Consider the following 19839-nt stretch of genomic DNA (forward strand, 5'->3'; position numbering starts at 1 on the left):
ATGTGTTCTTAAAATCTTGTGTTCTTAAAACATGTGTTCTTAAAATCTTCACATTATGGTATTTTGCACAATAAAAACAACAGGGCTTATGGGGAAAATAGGGATAGGGGCAGGGCACTAAAAAAAAAAATAAATAATAATGTTGTCTGGTAAGTAAAACACTAAAAAAAGTTAGAAACCCAATAAAATTAGAAATCTTAAATTTCTAATAAATAAATAAATATTACAGTAATATAGCACTTTACCTTGATAAGATATGAAGAGTGTTTGATTGTTATTTCTGTTCACTGACATTTTCTTTTTTTTTTTTTTGGATTGTAAAATTTAAAACAGTAAAAAAGATAAGCAATCAATAACGATGAACACAGTATGCACAAATTGCACAAGTGAGATAATGGGTAACAAGTTTACAAAGCTTAAAAAATAGGAATTCTGAAAATGTCCTTACGTTTTTTATATGATTGAATATTTCATAGAAGGGAAAACACATTTCACCATAATAACATAAAAACCCACAGAATTCCAGCTATTGGTATTATCACAAATGCAGTAAGACCAAGTTTACTAACCATTTATAATTAGATTGCACTAAGTGAAAAGCCCAATAAACCGGGAACTGCAAATTGTTTTTATTGTTTTATGGCGGAGACCTCCAGAAATGTGCTCCTCTGCTCAAGCTATCATGCCTATCACGATATTTCTGTTCAAACAGAACAATGTGAGCTTTTGAAAACATGAGTTGGCCTACAGTATCACGTGTTATCTTTGTGAATATAGTGAATGACAACAGTGTCTCTTACCAATAACCACTAAAGTAAATGGGAAATATAGCTCTCACACATTTGATGTTTGACATTTTTTAAGCTTCGTAAACTTGTGTATTGCTGCACAGGTTTCAGAGAATAAATATAAGAGGCATCCTGGCATGCAAATTCTGAGTATCCAATAGCCGGGACAGAAACTACTGGCTTCCTTGCATAGAGTCCACTTGAATTGAGCCTTCTTAACACAGTCCGGTTGGAAATGTTTTCACCTGTGGCTGCCACAACCTCAAGAGACAGTTGATGACAGGACATTGTAATATTCTGTCTTACTGTTACAGCCAGATAGTGGTCTGTTCTGGTTGATGTAGCCCTCAGGCAACTCTGGCCAGCTCTTCTTGTAAAGGTTTCTGTCTCCTGAAATTGCTTCCATAGTTTGGAGATGATATTGCTTGACACATTAAGCCACATGCCACCTCCACCTGTGACTACCCAGCTTCAGGTTGTCCAATGGCCAGCCATGTCAAAGAATTATTTAAATAATGATGACTTGCTATCCCAAGCATTGGAGATGTGGCTATCCCACTGAGAAAGACAAAAAATGGGAATGAAGTGATGTGGTCACAACTTTTTTTAGGCACATTATAGCCAAAGAAGCTTATGCGCCATCAAACCTCCATATCAACAACAACTTTTTTTTTATAGGCATGAATAATTTGCATAATGTGTGGGTGGTAGATCGATTTATACTATTACTGGCCATATGGTGCAAGAAAGCCTGAGGCTTATGCTGCACCAGCCAAAAAAATTTCTGAGTTACCCTAAGAGAGAGAGGGGGGGGGGGAGGGAGAGAGAGAGAGAGAGAGAGAGAGAGAGAGAGAGAGAGAGAGAGAGAGTGTCAAAAGTAGAAGGGAATCACCAAGAAAGAGAAGAATGATGATATCCAGCTCAAGACCCTGGGTGTGCCAAGCTCATACGCACCAGGCGTGAGCCCCTGGCTATTGGATACTCAGAATTTGCATGCCAGGATGCCTCTTATATCAAATATTCACCTTCAGCAACACTGTTCACAATAAAATATTTGTGAAAAACATTTTCCGCTAATTTTGTCAAGCAGTGTAATTTAGGGTAGAATGAGGAATAAAGGAATTCATCTGAACGAAAATAATTTTCGGTGAAATGATCTGAGCAAATATTAGGAACTTGAAATTAAAAACTGTAGCCCAACTAAGGAAAAAAAAAACAGGACTAGAAATCATACAGTTCATCTCATTTTGCATTCTTGTAATGCCAAATAACATGAGGCTGATATGGTCATTGGGCAGAGGCACCACAGGATAGGAGACTATCAAGGTGTTGTCTGAAGTACTTATTGGTTAATTAACATTAATGTGTACTTTGATGAGTTGTTGGTGATGAAAAAATAAGTGTTAGTATGTGGTTAGGACTGTCTGGGTATTCTAGTAAGGTCAAGGGTGGACTGGCCATAAGACTTACTAAGGGAAACCCTGGTGGGCCCGAGGCCGTGTGATCTTGGCCACAAACACTAGTATGAGGCTGCTACAAGTTTTTCTCGGTAAGAATTTTTGACCAAGTTAGCTTCTGAGTAAGGTCATTAATAATAACAAAATCCTCAGCATTCCTACTAATTGGGTCTGTAGAACTAGAAAATTGAAGCCAACTGGGTTTTGAATATTAAAATCATCGAGGAAAAGGAAATCAAAATGTCTACAGTGATTCAATTCTGGAGAGCAAGAGTCATCAAATCAATTTCACAGAATGAAGTAATGAGATTCTGGTATAAAGTAGATCAAAATGAGGAGATTCAGGATTATAAGCTTTCGGCAAGAAATATCAGAGCAGACTCATTCACAATTACTGCCCTTTTTTTTTTTTTTCTGAAAAATTAGTGAACCCACTGATCAAAATATAGCAGCTTACCACTGAATCATTGAGAAAATAATCACAAAAATCAAATAATTGGTAGTTGGGATTTGGCCAAAAAAGTGGGGCTTAGCAGATAATAGATGGGAACAGATGTCAGTAGTAATATCAGAATTGAAATAATGTACATTTGTGAAATGAATTAGAAAGTTTTAGTTCTTTCTGAAAATAAGTCTGTTCCATTAACTTGAATGCTCATGACCTATTAATACACACAGGATAATATATAGTTGAGATAATAGCCACTTCTCTGCATACAGAACAATTGAATATACTGTATTCTGTTGTTATAGTACTATTTCTTTTTTCATTAAAATTGTTTAAATGTCAGTTGAAAAAAATTTTTAAATCAGTTCAAATTGTATATACGCAGATTATTGTATTCATACTTGCCATATTAAAAGGGGAAAAATAATACACTAACCTCCAAAAAATATCAGTACACATTTGCTTCATATTGACATCACTGCCACTCACTTCAGTAGTACGCCCCCCACCTTCCCACAGCCACTACGCTATACTCTACCTTTCTGTGCAAGATGTCCACTAGGGTTTGCATAAAACCGAGAAATTTCCAAACCGAGTTTAACCGAAGTTTACTCTTAAAACCGATTTTCTCAGACTTAGGGAAAATAATTAAAAGCTTATAACACAGGTATTTATTTTATCTTGGGTAGATTGTACAAATCGTAATCAAATCTTTTAAACAAAATCTATCACCTCTTAATAGTAAAAAAAATAAAACAATTAAAATGCTCCAAAAAAGTAACCAGCTTGAGATTATACAAAATTACAAACTGTATTCAAATCCTTTGAATAAAAACTATCTTCTCGTATAGTAAACAAAAAAATAATAAGCCCTATAATAATAATAATAATAAATTAAAATAATGTGAAAAACACAGCTTGGGGAAATTACTTTACTATTTATTGCTCAGCTTTTTTCTGAAAATGATCCTTTAAAAAACACAGTATATTAAGCATTTTTCCTGATAGACTTGACCTTATTTTTGTGTTAAAGAGACCAGTGATCGAAAACACTCTCTCAGATTGGACACTTGGTTTAATGATCAGCAGTGCTCTATAAACTTTCTCCCACTTTTCATTTCTACTGCTAGTTGCCTCCAAAATTTTAAATTCTTTGCTGATTTCCAATTCACTCGGATATTTTGAAGGCTCTTCAGTTAATCTCTTTATTACACTATCATACTCTTGCATGAGTGTATCTCCAACATCGGAACTAGACGAGTCTTTGTTTTCTTCTAAAAGATTCAACACTAAGACTCCTTCGGAATGTTTTGCAAATAATCTCTGATAAATCTCTTCAGCATGCTTTTTCAAAACTTGCTTACTTGGAAAATCAAAAGTTCTTGAACCTGAATCTTCTTTCCTAAACTTTTTGGGGTTGTGTAGATAGCTCAGCAAAGCCACAGTTTGGCAATTTCGTCTTGCATTGTAATGCTGCAAAAGGCTTTGGTGAAACTTTAAAGCAAATGGGTTTTCTGCTGTATCAAGCTTAGAAATTCTATTGAAGACTCTGCTTTAAGTAAATCTGTATCTTCTGAGGTTATAGCCTTTAGAATCAATTCAACTGGTCGCAAAGTTTCACATAGCAATTCAAGTGTTTTCTAGTCATCGTCAGACACAGCTTCAGTTGACAGTACTGCACATGGAGCATTTGGAATGCAATTTTTCAATTTCAAAAATCTCTCAATCATATAGAATGTGCTATCCCATCTAGTCTTGCAATCTAATATAAGTTTATATTCTTTCCCATTAAATTTTGCTTTAACAAAATTTTGTAATATGTCATTTTTGGTAGGCGATTTTCGAAAAAGCTCACAAATTTTTTTGACTTTGTTAATAGTTTGTGCAATATTGGCCATTGGATTGAAGAAATAAATGAGCTCATCGGTAAAGTTGGTTTGATAAAGCATGCCTTGCTGTCTTTCTTCAACTTCTTCCTCATCACTACTTTCTTCATTATTTTCATTTTCTTCATTGTCTTTGGGAGAGACTGTGGCACCATAATTGATTGCTTTTTCATAAAGTACATCTATAACTGACAGATGTATACAATGGGCTATACATTGTTGATGATTAGGCGTAATTTGCTTGTCAAACTTAATCATCATTGCTGCTCCATCGGTGGTGCAGGCAACAATATCCTCATCCAAGTTCAAACCAAATTCCTTCAAGTGTCCATTCACAATTTGCTCAGTTCTTCTGCTATCAAGTGAACCATTAATTTCAATAAGACCTAACGACCAATGATTGTCTTTTAAATGCACATTTATATTCATATACCTTTTATTTTGTATAGACGTATATTCGTCTAGAGTCAGTGAATATCGTGCACCCAAAACCAATGAATTTTTGAAATGTTGAATGAGTTTTTCTTTCTTAGTTTTATAATAATTCAGAACCATATTTTTAATTCCATTCACTGAGGCTGGTGGTAATTTATCGTATTTATTTCTCTGAAGGTGAAGGCTTGATTGTATAAACTCACTCTTGGCAATTGAATTAAAAGAAAATCCATCTAAAGCAGCTAATTTTGAAATCTCTTCTTCCATAGATTTTTTAACGATAAAGTTTTCTAATGTTCCTACTATTTTTATGGGAGGTTCACTGTTACCTTGTTTAATGTCAATCTGATGCATTTTCTTTAAATGCAACATCAAAGATGATGTAGATCCTCCAGACAACTTCATTATCTTCTGACATTTCGAACATTGTGCTTCATCTTTGCTTTTTCGAGCAAAATAATTCCATATATTTGATTTCATCTTAGACATATTAAGAGCAATAAATATTAATTAGTAGGAATTTATATCACTGACAATTTTAAATAAAAATATTGAAGATAACAAAGGCACAATACTATGCGTCACTCCCGCAAGCACTAAATGAAGAGTCTAAACAAAGCAAGTTTCAAAATTTTCACGAAAGAAATTTTTTATTTATTTACTTGCGATTTTTTTCCCCCTCAATTAAATCTATGGTATTTTCAAAATTACATAAAAGCTAAATTTGGTGAAGCTGCTTTTTGGAGAACATTTGATCGCAAATTTAATAGGAATAAAGAACCAAAAAACTTTCTACAATTGAAATTTGATGCAATATTCAGCGAATCTGTTTCTAGTGGGTAACCATCAATAAGGCACGTTCCATAACTTTCCTGGCGAACAAGATAGATGGAACGGAGAAATGTTGAGCATTTTCTTTTACGCTATCGCTCTGACTCACTCAGTCGTAAATGAGTACACCTGCATCGTGCCATGATACAGGTGAGAAGATAAAAGGTACCCCTCCTAGATTTGGGCCACTTGCCCGTGAGATTTATACCTAAACATAAAATAAAATAAAAAACATGTTTAAAACATAAAGCAGTTGAACGATCCAGACAAATGAACAAACAAAAGAAAATGTGCGTAACAAAAAACTATATTCGAGGGCTAACTAAGAAAATATTCGAATCCGGTTTTAGAAGCTCGGTTTCGGTTTTAACAACACAATATGAAAACCGATTTTATAAAACCAGTTTGCAAGCCTTAATGTCCACCAATGAATGAGAAACTGCACTAGGTATAATCCTGTTTCTCATAATGAACAGTAGACAGGTTAACTACTGATATGGGATATGTCTGTCTAGCCCTAATTCAGCATTCCAATTCATCCCATAGGTGTTCTGTAGAGTTCATATCAGATTTCTGCATTGGCCATTCAAACTTTTGTACATTCACATACAGAAGTTTCAAAAAAAGAAGTAAATCATCTTCCAACAGCACTGGCAATATTTGGCATTATCCTTGTTGAAAGAAACATGGATCTGCACCAAACAACTACTACATCATAGGGAGCATGGAATTTCCCAAAATGTTAAGGTAGGCAGGCATCAGTGTTCATGATTCCTCACACAACTGCCAAAGGTCTTAGGCCACACCATAACCCCAGCAGCGATGAACTTTGTTGTTGGCACAATGCAATACAGCAGATATTCTCCAGGTATCATCATTCTCCCATTTGACTAGAACAGGTGTACCGAGATTTGTCAATCCTCATAGAGCTGACTTCCCCTGTTCTATGGCCTATTTATAGCTTTGTTTTGCTGTGCAAAACAAAGACAACTGATTGTGATTGATGATGCTTGCCTTATGCACTGCCACTCTCCCACAAAAATATATGCTGTGCAGCTTTGTATTTGGTGTGTTCATACAAACTCATACCTCTTTTTATGCCTTAAACTCCTGGTTGATGTTCTGCAGGGATGTTTTGATGAGATTGCTGTAATATCCCTCCAAGTATCTTCTGTTCCCATGGAGTGAACGTCTGTGCATTGCACAATGGTAGTGGTATCACAACACTTTCATTTCACAACATCACTGTTCATTGACTTTGGAGATGTAGCAGGCTAGTGGTTCCCAATCTTTTGTCACTCAAGTCACACTTTAAGTTAAAAGACAAATATTAACAGTACATCAAAATAGTAATTGCCATTGAACTCAATGGAATTTTTTCTAATCTCGCAGCATACTTGAAAAAGGGTCACAGCACACCATTGGGAACCACTAGTGTAGGCTGTCAGCAATTGCATGAATCAACAAGCCAGCAATATGACATCTGACAATAACAATCCTCTCAAAATCAGTCAGCTTGGCTCTATGTGCCACAACAGGAATTTATTTATCTGGAAGGTCTAATAGGTATCTGGATACTTTTTTTGGAAGGTAGCACATACTGACAAAGAAAAGTACTTTTCCTTAATGATGATTTCTTTCAAGGAGTCATTTTCATGGGTTATTTCCATTCAAATACAGAAATCAATAACAGTGTTATAATTTACAAGGATGAATACACTTAGAAGAGGTACAAAAATTTTTGCTGATGCTATAGAGGCAGTTTAGGTGGACCAGAAAACTACTAATTTTGGGGGATACACAGACTAATAGATTAAGGACAGCCATAAGCAGATGCAAAATTAATTCTTACAATACTTCTGTTTAGACATGCAACAGCCTGGAAAGCATGGTGTGAGGGATTCAAGGCCTAGGGATCTGCATGGGACAGGAAAATATGTGAATGTTAAGGTGACCAAGAGGACAAACAAGCACATATTTACTTGCTTATAAACCAATACTAGGAGCATGTAAATAAATCTGATGAATTTGAAATATTTGTCAAGTCATCAAATTCAAACATTATACAAATATTAGTGACACAGTGACACTCTTACATAGGGGATGCAGAATTTGATGATGTGGGGAGTACAATGAGTACAGAAAGGGTTGACAGGAGAGGAGGACATTCTAAGGCAGTACACCCAATCAATATGGGTTTGCCACTGTACTGTTGAATTAGTCTGATGTGAAATAAACAAAAATAGAGGGGACCAGTAAATCAAACATCTTATCATGGGGTATTTTAACTCTCCAGATATTGACTGGAACTTGAGCTGGTCATTCAATCAGTAACAGAACATTTCTAGATCAATATTCTCTATACTAGCATGTTAGTGTAATTAGTATAGAAACAACATAAGCAAGCTATACCCTTGATCTGATTATCAGCAGTGACTCTTTGTGCATTAAGAATCTTCAGGTAAAGCAGTCACTAGGTGGCAGTGCTCAGTGTATTGAAGTGGGATTTATTTAAAGATATAACTATGTCAAGGGATTTTGCTTTTGCAAAGGTGATTATAATGGTCTTATAACTAGTTTTAAGTTCTTTTTTTTTAGCAGAACCAATTGATGTTAACAGATGTAAATGGGAAGTAACTGCAAAAGCTACTAAGCTTTTCATACCAAGAGATACTGTTCAAGGTTTAAACCTAAATGGATGTCAGATGAGCTAATGAGAATAGTGACAGAGAAGAAAATGTATGGAATGATTACAAATTATCAGGGGACAAAGCATATAGAAAGTACGGGAATCTCTCCTCAACTGTGAATTTGAGATAATGTGATTTTATACTTATATACCAAAAATTTTCAATCTGCACACTTTTTTTTCACGAGGGCAGTTCAATAAAGAATGATTATTTTTTTTTTCACAGCATACCTTTATTAATTATCCATATTCGATGGTCCTTTTCATAGTAGTCCCCATTTGATGAAATGAACTTACTCCAATATTTCTGCCTTCAAAAACATGGTGAAAACCATTTTTTGACATGCATTTGAGAATTGCCTCTGATGTCATTAAAACTTCTTCTGATGACTGGAAATGTTTTCCTCACAGCTCCTTCTTTAACTTTGGAAAAAAAAAAAAAAAAATCAGACTGTAAGGTCAGATGAAGAACACGTTTGACATGAATACCGGCTAAGTTTTAGTATTAATAATGGCCACACAGTGCAAGGAAGCCTAAGGCTTATGATTCACCAGCCAAAAAAAAAAAAAAAATTATCATCTTGTGCGGAACTTCCCCATCTTCAGTAACCATCCGTTGCAGCTTCTGACAAACTTCCATGTGAGCTTGCTGTTGCTGACAAACCTCCATGCGAGCTTGCTATTGCTGTTATTTGGTTTTTAGGAGCATTAGAACTAAAGCCATATTGCTCTGGGGATATGCGGTGGTCATTCCCTGACCTTTCCGCATCCTCCATATTTGGTCTTGCTGTTGCTCATGTGTGAGTAGCCTTAGAACCCAGTATGCACAAACATGTCATATGAAAATGGTCATGGAGAATACCATGCATGCTTCTGATATTCTCCACATCTCCGCCAGTTGCCTTACTTTTATATGACAATCTTCTTTCATGATTACAGAAGCAGTGTTTATGGTTTCTGTGGTGACAGAAGTGGTTGGAGCTCCAGATTTTTGTGATTGAATCACCATCTTTAAACATTCTAAACCACCTGTGAGTGTATATAGAAGTGTAGATTCATCACAAACCACTTTTAACATTTCATGTGCTTCAGCTGATGTTTTCTTGAGATGGAAACAAATTTGAGAGAAGTATACTGTTCCTCATTTGTCATTCATGTCCACTGTTACATAGGTGAACCCGAACAGGCATAAACTTGACTGAACTGCACTGCGATTCAATCAAGTTTAAGGTTGCACTGCATGCATGAGTAAACTGCATAGTTGCTAAGTGATGCAGCTTGTTTTGGTCTTAAATTTCACAGCTCAGCTAGAAATAACAAGTAGTATGGTTATTCATGAAAAATTATTATTCTTTATTGAAGAACCCTCGTATATATATGCAATCCAATCCAATCTCCTTAAACAAAACAGCCCAACAAATATTGTTCCTGCCTTGCGTCCATCGTATGGGCAGATATAGGCAGAACAATGCCAGATTTAGGTCATCTGGGAACCCAGTATACATATTTTTAGAAGCCCTAAACATAAGGTCTAGGAGAGTCCTGGAGAAATTGCACCATAGTACTCTCAGTATATCTGTCCTGCTAATGTGTGGTGCAGAGGGAGCAGATTTGTTAATGTTCTACTCTCTGAGTGATATAACATATCAGTAACATATGTACCAGAGATCAACAATTAATTTTCTTTGTTGTGCTTATTAGAAAATGTCTCTATTAATAAAACATTCAGTAAAACTGGATGTTTGACAGATTAATAAAAAATCAATCACATATATGATTGATTTTTTAAATGTAATTAAGGGAACTTACAAAAATGCAAAACTAAAATAATTACTTCACAAATTATTCACTTTTGGTTACATCACTTGTGGGGCAAGAAAAATCAATGGTAGTTCTGGATGTGAGCTGCAATCTCCCAATTGGTGATCCAGTGTTGCAAGTGGACATTTTACTGCTCTACTTGTAGATTTTTGTTTGATACATAAATCAGCATTTATTTTATCCTGTATTATGTCCTCTATGCATTCAATAAATGCTGAAAGTACTAATGCATGTGTGGGTATTTGGTTCCATATCATTGTCTTAAGTCATTTTTTTTACTGTATTGTTAACCTCATCATTTTTATGCTATATAAATGTTAAATGTTCCAGGGGGAAGGGATGTTCAGGTCTCCCATCAAAATTCTTTAGGCTACTAGGTTGCCCTGATGGTCTTATACAACCCTCCCCCCTTGTGCAATGCGATTTAAGAATCTTATGTTGAGTATGCCACACATCCAGAACTAGGGGACATAAATTCAAATTACAAGGGAAGAGGTTTAGACTAGATTGTAGGAAGTTTTCTTTTAGTCAGTAAGTCATTTATTGCTGGAACAGCTTGCTTTTGCAGGTAGCTGAGGCTGACAGTTCAAATAAATTCAAGGGTCAGCTGGATGGTTAACAACAACTGTAGCGGAGGGTATATACTGTATACCCTCTGGTTTTTTTAGGTGAATAGCATATACCTTCTGGTTTTTTTTTTAGGTGAATAGCATATACCTTCAGCACAGAAAAAGCCTATGGCTTCTTTGCACTATATGGCTATTGCTATTACACCAGCAATCATAAATTCACATGGTGCAGTTGGAAACATGATCCTTTGGCCCAGACAACTCATTTCCAGTCATCCGTAGTCCAATGGCTGTTGCCATGCCTGCTGTAGATGCATTTGCTTGGGATGAGCTATCAGCAGGGGCTCAGGTGGACCATTGCCTGCAATAGCCCAACCATACTAGTGTCTGATGCATAGTCCCCTCCCTCTCCACATATTGTTGGGATTCAATTTCATCAATTCTCTGAATTTCAGAGAACTGATGAAATTCAGTCTTAGAAATTGATGAAACTCAATAAAGTGATACATCATAAATAGATCTGAAGGATAGTATTACATCAAAAAAGTAGTTTCTCATGAATTTTTTTTTTAATGTATGGTTTTTTATGATTTCTTGAATTATGATTTGGTTTTTGAAATAATTTTACTAATATTGGGTGACCAAGTCAAATAAAAACATTAATATTTAGAAGCATTTATGTATTTATTATGGGCAAGCAAGTGTGATTGTCTTATTATGGGTGACTTCAATTTGCCCCTATTCAATTGGAATAAGTGGAAGGGAAACTCATCATTGGATCCAAATTTTTAAATACATTAGTTATTATTTGTACCAGCATGTTAAAGAAAATACTAGGGATACGAATATTCTTGACCTCATCATTATTCATGAATCAGATGACATCATAGGGCTCACAGTACAGGAACCATTGACAAGTATTGATCATGCAGTTGTTCGTTGGAAGATGAAGAACGATGTTGCATTAGTTAAAGATACGGGTTTTAATTTCAGAAAAGGATCTATGACAGTTTAAAGTGCTATATGGCATCTGTTAATTGGATGGATTGCAGAGGGAGGGCAAATACATTAGAATTATGGAATAAATAGCACGAGGATACGGAGATGGATGAATACAGATCTGGCCAGTCTAACAGAGCAGAAAACGACAGTACAGGAAAGAGTTAGAGTGACGAAAAGTACTAAAGCCTACAAACTGATCTGTAATAGTACCACAGATTAGGGAGGACAAGGCTAAATAGGAGAAAGCACTGGCTAATAGAGCAAAGAGTGGGCAAGGCATTTTTCACGTATGTGAATACAAAAAAGAAAATCAATTCAGATTCAAACCCTTGTGTACTGGGTCTTAAGATAACCCAGCTGATGATTTCAATAGGTACTTCACATCACATCAGTACTGTGAATGCAGCTGACACACATGAAAAGTAATTCTCCTTGAGTTGATGGCATATATAGAGTAATTTTGAGGGAGGTGGCCACAGAGTGTATTGAACTATTGAGGGTATCATTGAACTCGGGAGAGATTCCTTTGGATAGAAGTACCAATGTATTAGAGTTTCAGGATATATACAGTATGTCCTGAAACTGTAATCAAAGAGTGAAGTCAGTAACTACAGACCGGTTAGAATGACTTCAGTGGAAGGGGAAAATCTTGGAGCTGATGATTAAGAGTGCAATCTAGGGACATTTAGAGAGAAATGGCATTCTGAAAGACACACACACAACGTGCGTGGTTTAATAAGGGAAATCATTTTGAACTAACCTGGTAAGCTATTTTGAAACAATTACTTATGAGCGACGTAGGGAACAATTTCAACATAGTTTGACTTACAAGAGGTTGCTGAATAAGCTGGAACACGGAATCATGGGCAAGATTCTAAGGTGGATCACAGGGTGGCTGTGATTAATGATTCAGATTGTTGTAATGTAAGAAGTGTGGTCCCTCAAGGACTGGTGTCCCATCAATGATTTGTCTAACAATATAGAGTGGAATTAGGATTTCCCTGTAGACTCAGGGAGCTCATAATCTCACTCTGTAAGGCAATTGTAAGAGTACATTTTTTGGTTCTTGGACCATTGTTTCTGATTTTAATAAACTACACTGATGAAGGGATAGGGGAGTGATGTCAAAATTTGCAGATGATGCAAAGATTGGAAGAGTTGTTAATGATCAGTGCCAAGCAGTGCTCCTTTGGGATGACTTGAACAGACTTCAGAAATGGTCAGAGAAGTGGCAGCTATGTTTTAATGCAACAAAATGAGAGATCCTACATTTGAAGAATAGCATCTCCAAAATAACTTATACACTTGGTGTGGGTGCATAAAAACAGTACAGGAAGAAAGGTATTGGGAGCTATGACATGGACAGATATGAAATTCTTTGAAAGTGCAAGAAGGTAGCCAGGAAAGCCCATGGTGTCCCATCAATGATTTGTTTAACAATATAGAGTGGAATTAGGATTTCCCTGTAGACCCAGAGAGCTCATAATCTCACTCTGTAAGGCAATTGTAAGAGTACATTTGGAATAAGGCTCTGAGAAGGCAGAAATTTTCACTTATAAAGTATTCTAGAATTGCAAGGGGAAGAGGTTTGGACTACATTGTGGCAAGTTTTCTTTTAGCTAGTGAGTTGATTACTGGAACAAGTTACACCTGCAGGTAGTTGAGGCTGACAGTCTGAAGAAATTCAAAGGTTAGCTGAATAGTTACCTATGTGAGGAGAGAAGGGAATAATTTGTATTTTCATATCTACTTTTATATATATATTTTTTTTTTGGCCTGTGCAGCAAAAGCCTGTGGCTTTCTTGGACTTTATTGCTAATACTAATATACAAATTTTTCTAAAGTTCATGAATAACTTATTTCTCAGAGCCAACAAATTGCTTATAAATTCACTCCTGAAATGATAAAGATATTACAGACAGACTGTCTATCTGATTCATTATGAGCCTTTTAGGATGAAAAGATTTCCTGTGAATGCCCAATGTTTCTGAACAGACATGCTAATTAACTTGGATAGATTTGAAAACACTCACAGGGTTTCCTACAACCCTGTTCATCCATTTTAGAATCTAATATTTCTAAATTTCTAATCTGAAAAAATGCTTTTGGTAGGAGGCAGGAGTAGTGGACCAAGTTTCAGGACATATAGAGTGGTATCAGAATTTAGGCAAATCAGTGGAGAATGTGCATGCTAACTACTTCCCATTGTATTGCCCATGCTTCTGCAAACACATTCCATCTTATTCTGGTGAAGCAAAGTTGGAAAATGAATCCATCTATGTACAACTTTTTTGTCCGTAACAAAGATTTGGATTCCAGTTTTGATTTTTTTTTTGTTATGGTGACAAAAATCTGAGCCAATGCAGAAGAATCAAACTGCAGGCAAATTTCTTCAAGGAAATATTCCAATTTCTGGATTAAGTCATCAGCACAGGAAAGAAAATTTGTATCAATGACTCCAAGATGGAATAAGAACAATTCCGCCCCCCCCCCCTACTTCTCCTTCAACCCATGCACGGTACTAAGTACTATAGGTTTTGATACCTTTCGTGTTTGGGGTTTTCATAAAAAAAAAAAAAAAAAAAATTAACACAGCTGCAAAAAGCTCTCTCCCTCCCCCTGACTTTGAGGGTTTTCTGGAAGGTGTTAAAGGAAACAAAAGTAGCCTTGGTAGTAAGATTGATACAAATATTTGCAGTGATCAGAGAAAACTGAAGTAGGATTTTAGGATGGTCAAAAACGAGCTGGCAGTTGTATGCTGCCGTATGGAGCCTTCCATAAAGATTATGACAATTTTAGACCTGTCATGGGCCTGTTGCAGTCCGAGTAGCGTTCAGAAGGTTGCTCTTTTTTGAAAAACAGTATGCAGATATTTAGTTTGGCCAAAGCAGCGTTGAAATATTGCTAGTCACATTTATTGAAAAATTTTGATTAGCACACAACTAATGACACTGGTCTTTGAGCTATGATGAAGCAGATTCTGTAATGTCTGTTTTGTGCTGGAATGTACTTCCTGTGTAGAACTGTTCCATTTGAAAACAGGTATTTTATGATGCTCGCACTTCAAATTTCTTAATTTTTTTTTTCAGTCGACTTTTATTATATTGAAGACAAGGAAGACAAACCTGGTCTGATGTTAGTGTAAAATATTATATAATAAATATTACAAATCAACAGGGATTACCTTTATTTTAGATATAGGAAGCTTCTTTTCCAACTCTCCTAGTCCAACTCACTAATAATCCTTGAGGATGGCGATATCTATTTTGTAAAGCAGGTGGGACATCTTCTCCACTGTCAGAACCGTAGTGTTCAGACCGTGCAGTCTCAACAATGAGCGCTTATGACTGCTGTCTACAAACACCATACTTCTGGCAGCATGGAAACCATTACTTGGAATGTAGAGAATAACCCCCCCCCCCCAATATCCAATTTTATTAGACCCCTAAATTAAACTCAAGTCCAGCTATAGGACCGAAAGAAATAATCGGTCCATATTTATTAAACAGTTTAGACCTCAAAATCTAATTTTATGCCAATCCAAGTAATGGTTTCCATGCTGCCAGAAGTATGGTGTTTGTAGACAGCAGTCATGAGCACTCATTGTTGAGACCGCACGGTCTGAACACTACGGTTCTGACAGTAGGGAAGATGTCCCACCTGCTTTACAAAATAGATATCGCCATCCTCAAGAATTATTAGTGAGTTGGACTAGGAGAGTTGGAAAAGAAGCTTCCTATATCTAAAATAAAGGTAATCCCTGTTGATTTATAATATAATATAGGAATTATTGAGCATTTAATAGCTCTCAATTATCAAATAAATATTACATAAAGGATTATATCAGAGGTAAACAGAATTTCAAGTTGATATGTTACATATAATTAATATTAATCTTCTTTTTTTTTTTTTTATTTACCTCTTATATAAACACTGCTGAGATTTTAATACCTTTTCCACAGGAATCATCAGAATCTCCCAACCTGCAACATCAAGAGGGTGGAAAGGGGGGTCAAATGTTCCACCAGCCAGAAATAATGTGATATAGCACATTTTTTTTTTTTTAAGCAGTAATAAATGTTGATGCATATTTACATGCCATATGTCAGATTTATTTTTTATTGAATAAAAAAATTTATTTTTACTCATAGTGCAAACAACAATATTGTATAGAGCCATGCCACCCAACAAAATGTAAGCAAATATGTTTGGGAACTTTGAGAACATTTTAGTTGACTATGGACATATCGCACATTGTATGGAAAAGTGACGCACCTCAAAAAATTAAATTTTTCAGAAAAGTGAAAAGAAACAAATCAGAATGTTTCATCTCAATTGTGGGTGTTAATAGATTTGAAAAAAAAATGACCAGCTTGATAAAGTGCAATAAACCTTTCTAACAGATTTGTGTTACCATTACCAGTCACTTTTCTTATTTGTTGTTTATGTCTTTTTTCAGTTGTGACACTTTTAATATAGAAAGGTACAGAAAAATGAACATTTTGAAATAGTTTAGAGGAAAATAGCGTATTTTGTTAATTAATGAAAATATATTTTGAAATGAACAACGTAACAAAAACAAACAAAAAATGTAATTTTAATTTAAAAAAATACAATAATTCTCTTATTAATCAAAATAAGGTTTAAGGTTTGAATGCCAAAAAATAAAATGCTTTGTAGCTTTTAGGGATATGAGTTTTAATCAGGTCCAGGATACACGATTTTTTTTTTTTTTTTTTTTTTTTTATCTGAAACTTGTATCTTCTTGGTATATGCTGATTTCATTTTGATACTTTTATGCTACCATGACTGAAGTCTCTTGTTAGTTACAATTTAATTTTATTTTATAGTCCTCTTTCTCATACAACATTTTTATGAAGAATGTGCTGGGACTATATTTTTCAACCTTCAGTATCTTGATTTCACTTTACATTTTCACTATCTTCTGTCTTTGAGTTGTTCCATAATGCTGACAAATGTTTTTTAATTAAAATCGATGAAATTGTTATGGGCATTTCAGTTACTCTATATGAATTCCTCGTTTCTTAATGTGTTAATGTAACATACTCCAAGGAACATATATTGGTCCCGATTTCAATGCTTATTTTACGGATTTTTCTATCATAGAATGCACATTGTCCCTTTCATATTGCATATGTTCTGTAATTAGGAACTTTTGAATGATGGACTGAGTTTGAATACTCAGTGTAGATACAGCATGCATGCATGCACATTGCAACAGTGAATTTATTCTTCTGTTGACCACTGCTGTTGTCTGAGTAGAAGGTAATCTCAAGATCAATACTGTTCACAGATCTGGCAGCCTCTAAATATTTGTAAATGCAAGTGTATTTCTATGGTCCCCCAGTTACCTTCACCCACGTGCCAGAAGAAATACTGTACTTTATCACTTTTAAGTTCTGAAATTGTAAAGTTATAGAAGTTTAATTTAGATTTGTAATAGCATAAGAAAATATCACCCCACCACCCAGTCACAATTAAAGAAAAAAAAAAAAAAAAAGTGTCATTTTACCAGCACAACAAAGATAATCTTGTCTGTTACACCTCTGATGTGTTACTTTTCTACTGTGACCAGTGGCGATACCTACTTAGTGGAAGAGCGACACAACTGCACTCTACTGTCTCAGAACTGGAGTTATAAATATATAGTTTTTTTCCAGGATGTAGAGTTCAAGCTTGTGCATCCTTCTATTAACTGGAATTCGACAATTTTTGAGTTGTTTCACTTTTCTGTACGATGTGAGATATATGCTGCCTGAAAGACATTCAGAGATCCATGCTGCCATGATCTTGGGCACTGTATACAGTGATCTTGTCCAATGAAATTAATTCTATTACTATTACTTACAAGGAGAAGATTAGATGTGTTTAAGTTGTGAATAAATAATATATACTCATTTAAGAATCATTAAGAATATTCTACATTATACTACTGCTTGCACATTCATGAAGAGCATTATAGTGAGCAGAACTGGCCAAGAATATTATTAGGCCTGATGCAAGGCCCCTTGTGACTCAAAGATTTTTACAAATTTTTCAGAATTAAACAAAAAAAAAAAAAAAAAAAAGCAAATATAAATAAATTTATTTATTTATTTATTATTTACAAAATTATTTTTAGTGTTTTTAGTTGAATCTTAAAACCATTTATAAGAAACCTAAAGAATTTAGGAAGTGTGTACTATTGTCTTCACATCTGTCCGTCTATCAATCAGTTTGAATATAATAACTACTCCTGGTTGATGGATTTTCTTAAAATTTCATATTTGGTTTTACAAGAAAGATTTTCTGACCTTCGGAAATTTCATTAAAATTGGAGCAACAGAAATCTTGTGGTCCTCAAAGAAAGGGAGGCCCAAAAGCAACCATGCATCTGGAATAGCAGCATCAATTGGAATGCAAACCTATTATCTTCAGCACTGTCCATCCACACTGTATCCATATAAGGATGGACAGTCATGCTGAAGATAATAGATGCATACCCACTTTCTAACCTGCTTACATGTAGGATCAGGTTGAAATACTTTCTTAAAATAAATTGATTAAAAAAATAATTAAAAAAAAAATTTTTTTTTATCTACTATTTTTAAATTTCTGCATTCCTCCTGTCTAAGTGCCCATAATTTCTCATGGTTTCCCAAATATGTTACTTCAATGTTTTTAATTTCTGGTCTGTATGCAAGTATGTGATATAGTGAATTGTATATCACATAATTGTACTCACCAATTTTAACAGCCATCAATTATCTTTTACACCAAACTTCATACACCCAACTGATGTGATCTGCCTCATTTCAATCAGTTAGGCTTTGTCTGTTTTGCAGTGCCTGTATTGTTATAAGCTTAGTCGGAATGGTGGGGGGGGGAGTTTTCCCTCTATATACAATGTTTATATAAGAGATGGCATTCAAAATGTACATTTTATCAATACTGTTTTTCAAACGGGTGGAAAGGAGAAAGAACAAAAGTATTAAAAACTTATAAGGCATGTATAGTTATTTTTCTCTGATATCAAATTTGGTTATGAAGCTTTTGATATTGAACATAATAAATATATATCACATTACATGTCAAGTTTTGTTTCTTTTATTTTGTAATTCTTTTAGAATTCTGTGCAAGAAGACAAGTTGAAAAAAAAATATGCTATAAATACACAAATTATGTAATTTCTATTGTATCATTTGCTCTTCCATAGCTTGGGCTATCCAGTCAGGAGCATGCTGAGCAATTTTCTCAATAATATTGTTCACTTGAAAACAGAGACTCTGAATCTGTTTATCCCATGATGGCAGAACTTCTCTTGCTACATAAATTAAATAGTAAACTATTATTTTAACAAATAATTAAGCATGTAAGGAAACCAACATTTTCATTTAGCTATATTTTAGTTGGTAGCTATGAAGGACAAATTTAATAAGCAAGGATTTAACATTATAAATGAAAAGAGAAATTTTTTCTATACCATCTATAAAAAGTATTTCATATCATAATTAAATAATGCTATAATAATAATAACAATAAAAATAAAAAAAAACTGCAAAGGTTGTTTTATTGGACCTATCTCCCTCAAGGTCAAAGTGACAGCTGAGGCAGAGAGTGGTACCATCTGGTGTCACTCCCATAACTATCACCCATCAATGGATGCCAAACTAAAACACGTTCACCTCCATACGATGAAGATGAGAAGTAGAAATATTGAACATACTGCATTGAGTGTGGTGCAGGATAAAGTCACTCGCATTTAGGCCTCAGGCAGAGAGATCAGTTTGAAAAGTCTTCTGCAGATGACAGTGGAGACCACAACTACAACTGAAGTACAAGCTGAACCTGCTGGAAGTGCTTCCTGCAAAAATGTGCTAGTGACTACCCAGGAGGAAAGAAGACAACACATG

General features: G+C 35.0%; 1 protein-coding gene across 2 annotated transcripts in view; it reads right to left on the reverse strand.

Moving 5' to 3' along the window:
• Positions 1 to 19065: 19065 nt before the first annotated feature.
• The window catches only part of CSN4 (COP9 signalosome subunit 4), a 134027-nt gene continuing 133253 nt past the window's right edge, over positions 19066 to 19839 (reverse strand). For both annotated transcript variants that reach the window (XM_090378110.1, XM_090378109.1), the window contains one exon: positions 19066 to 19250. In XM_090378110.1, the coding sequence (XP_090234236.1) occupies positions 19117 to 19250 (134 nt within the window). In that variant the 3' untranslated portion in view covers positions 19066 to 19116. The remainder of the gene's footprint in view (positions 19251 to 19839) is intronic.

This window comes from Mastigoproctus giganteus, chromosome 7 (genome assembly GCF_048544385.1).
Source record: "Mastigoproctus giganteus isolate SK-2022 chromosome 7, ASM4854438v1, whole genome shotgun sequence".
In the NCBI taxonomy this organism is placed as follows: domain Eukaryota; kingdom Metazoa; phylum Arthropoda; class Arachnida; order Uropygi; family Thelyphonidae; genus Mastigoproctus; species Mastigoproctus giganteus.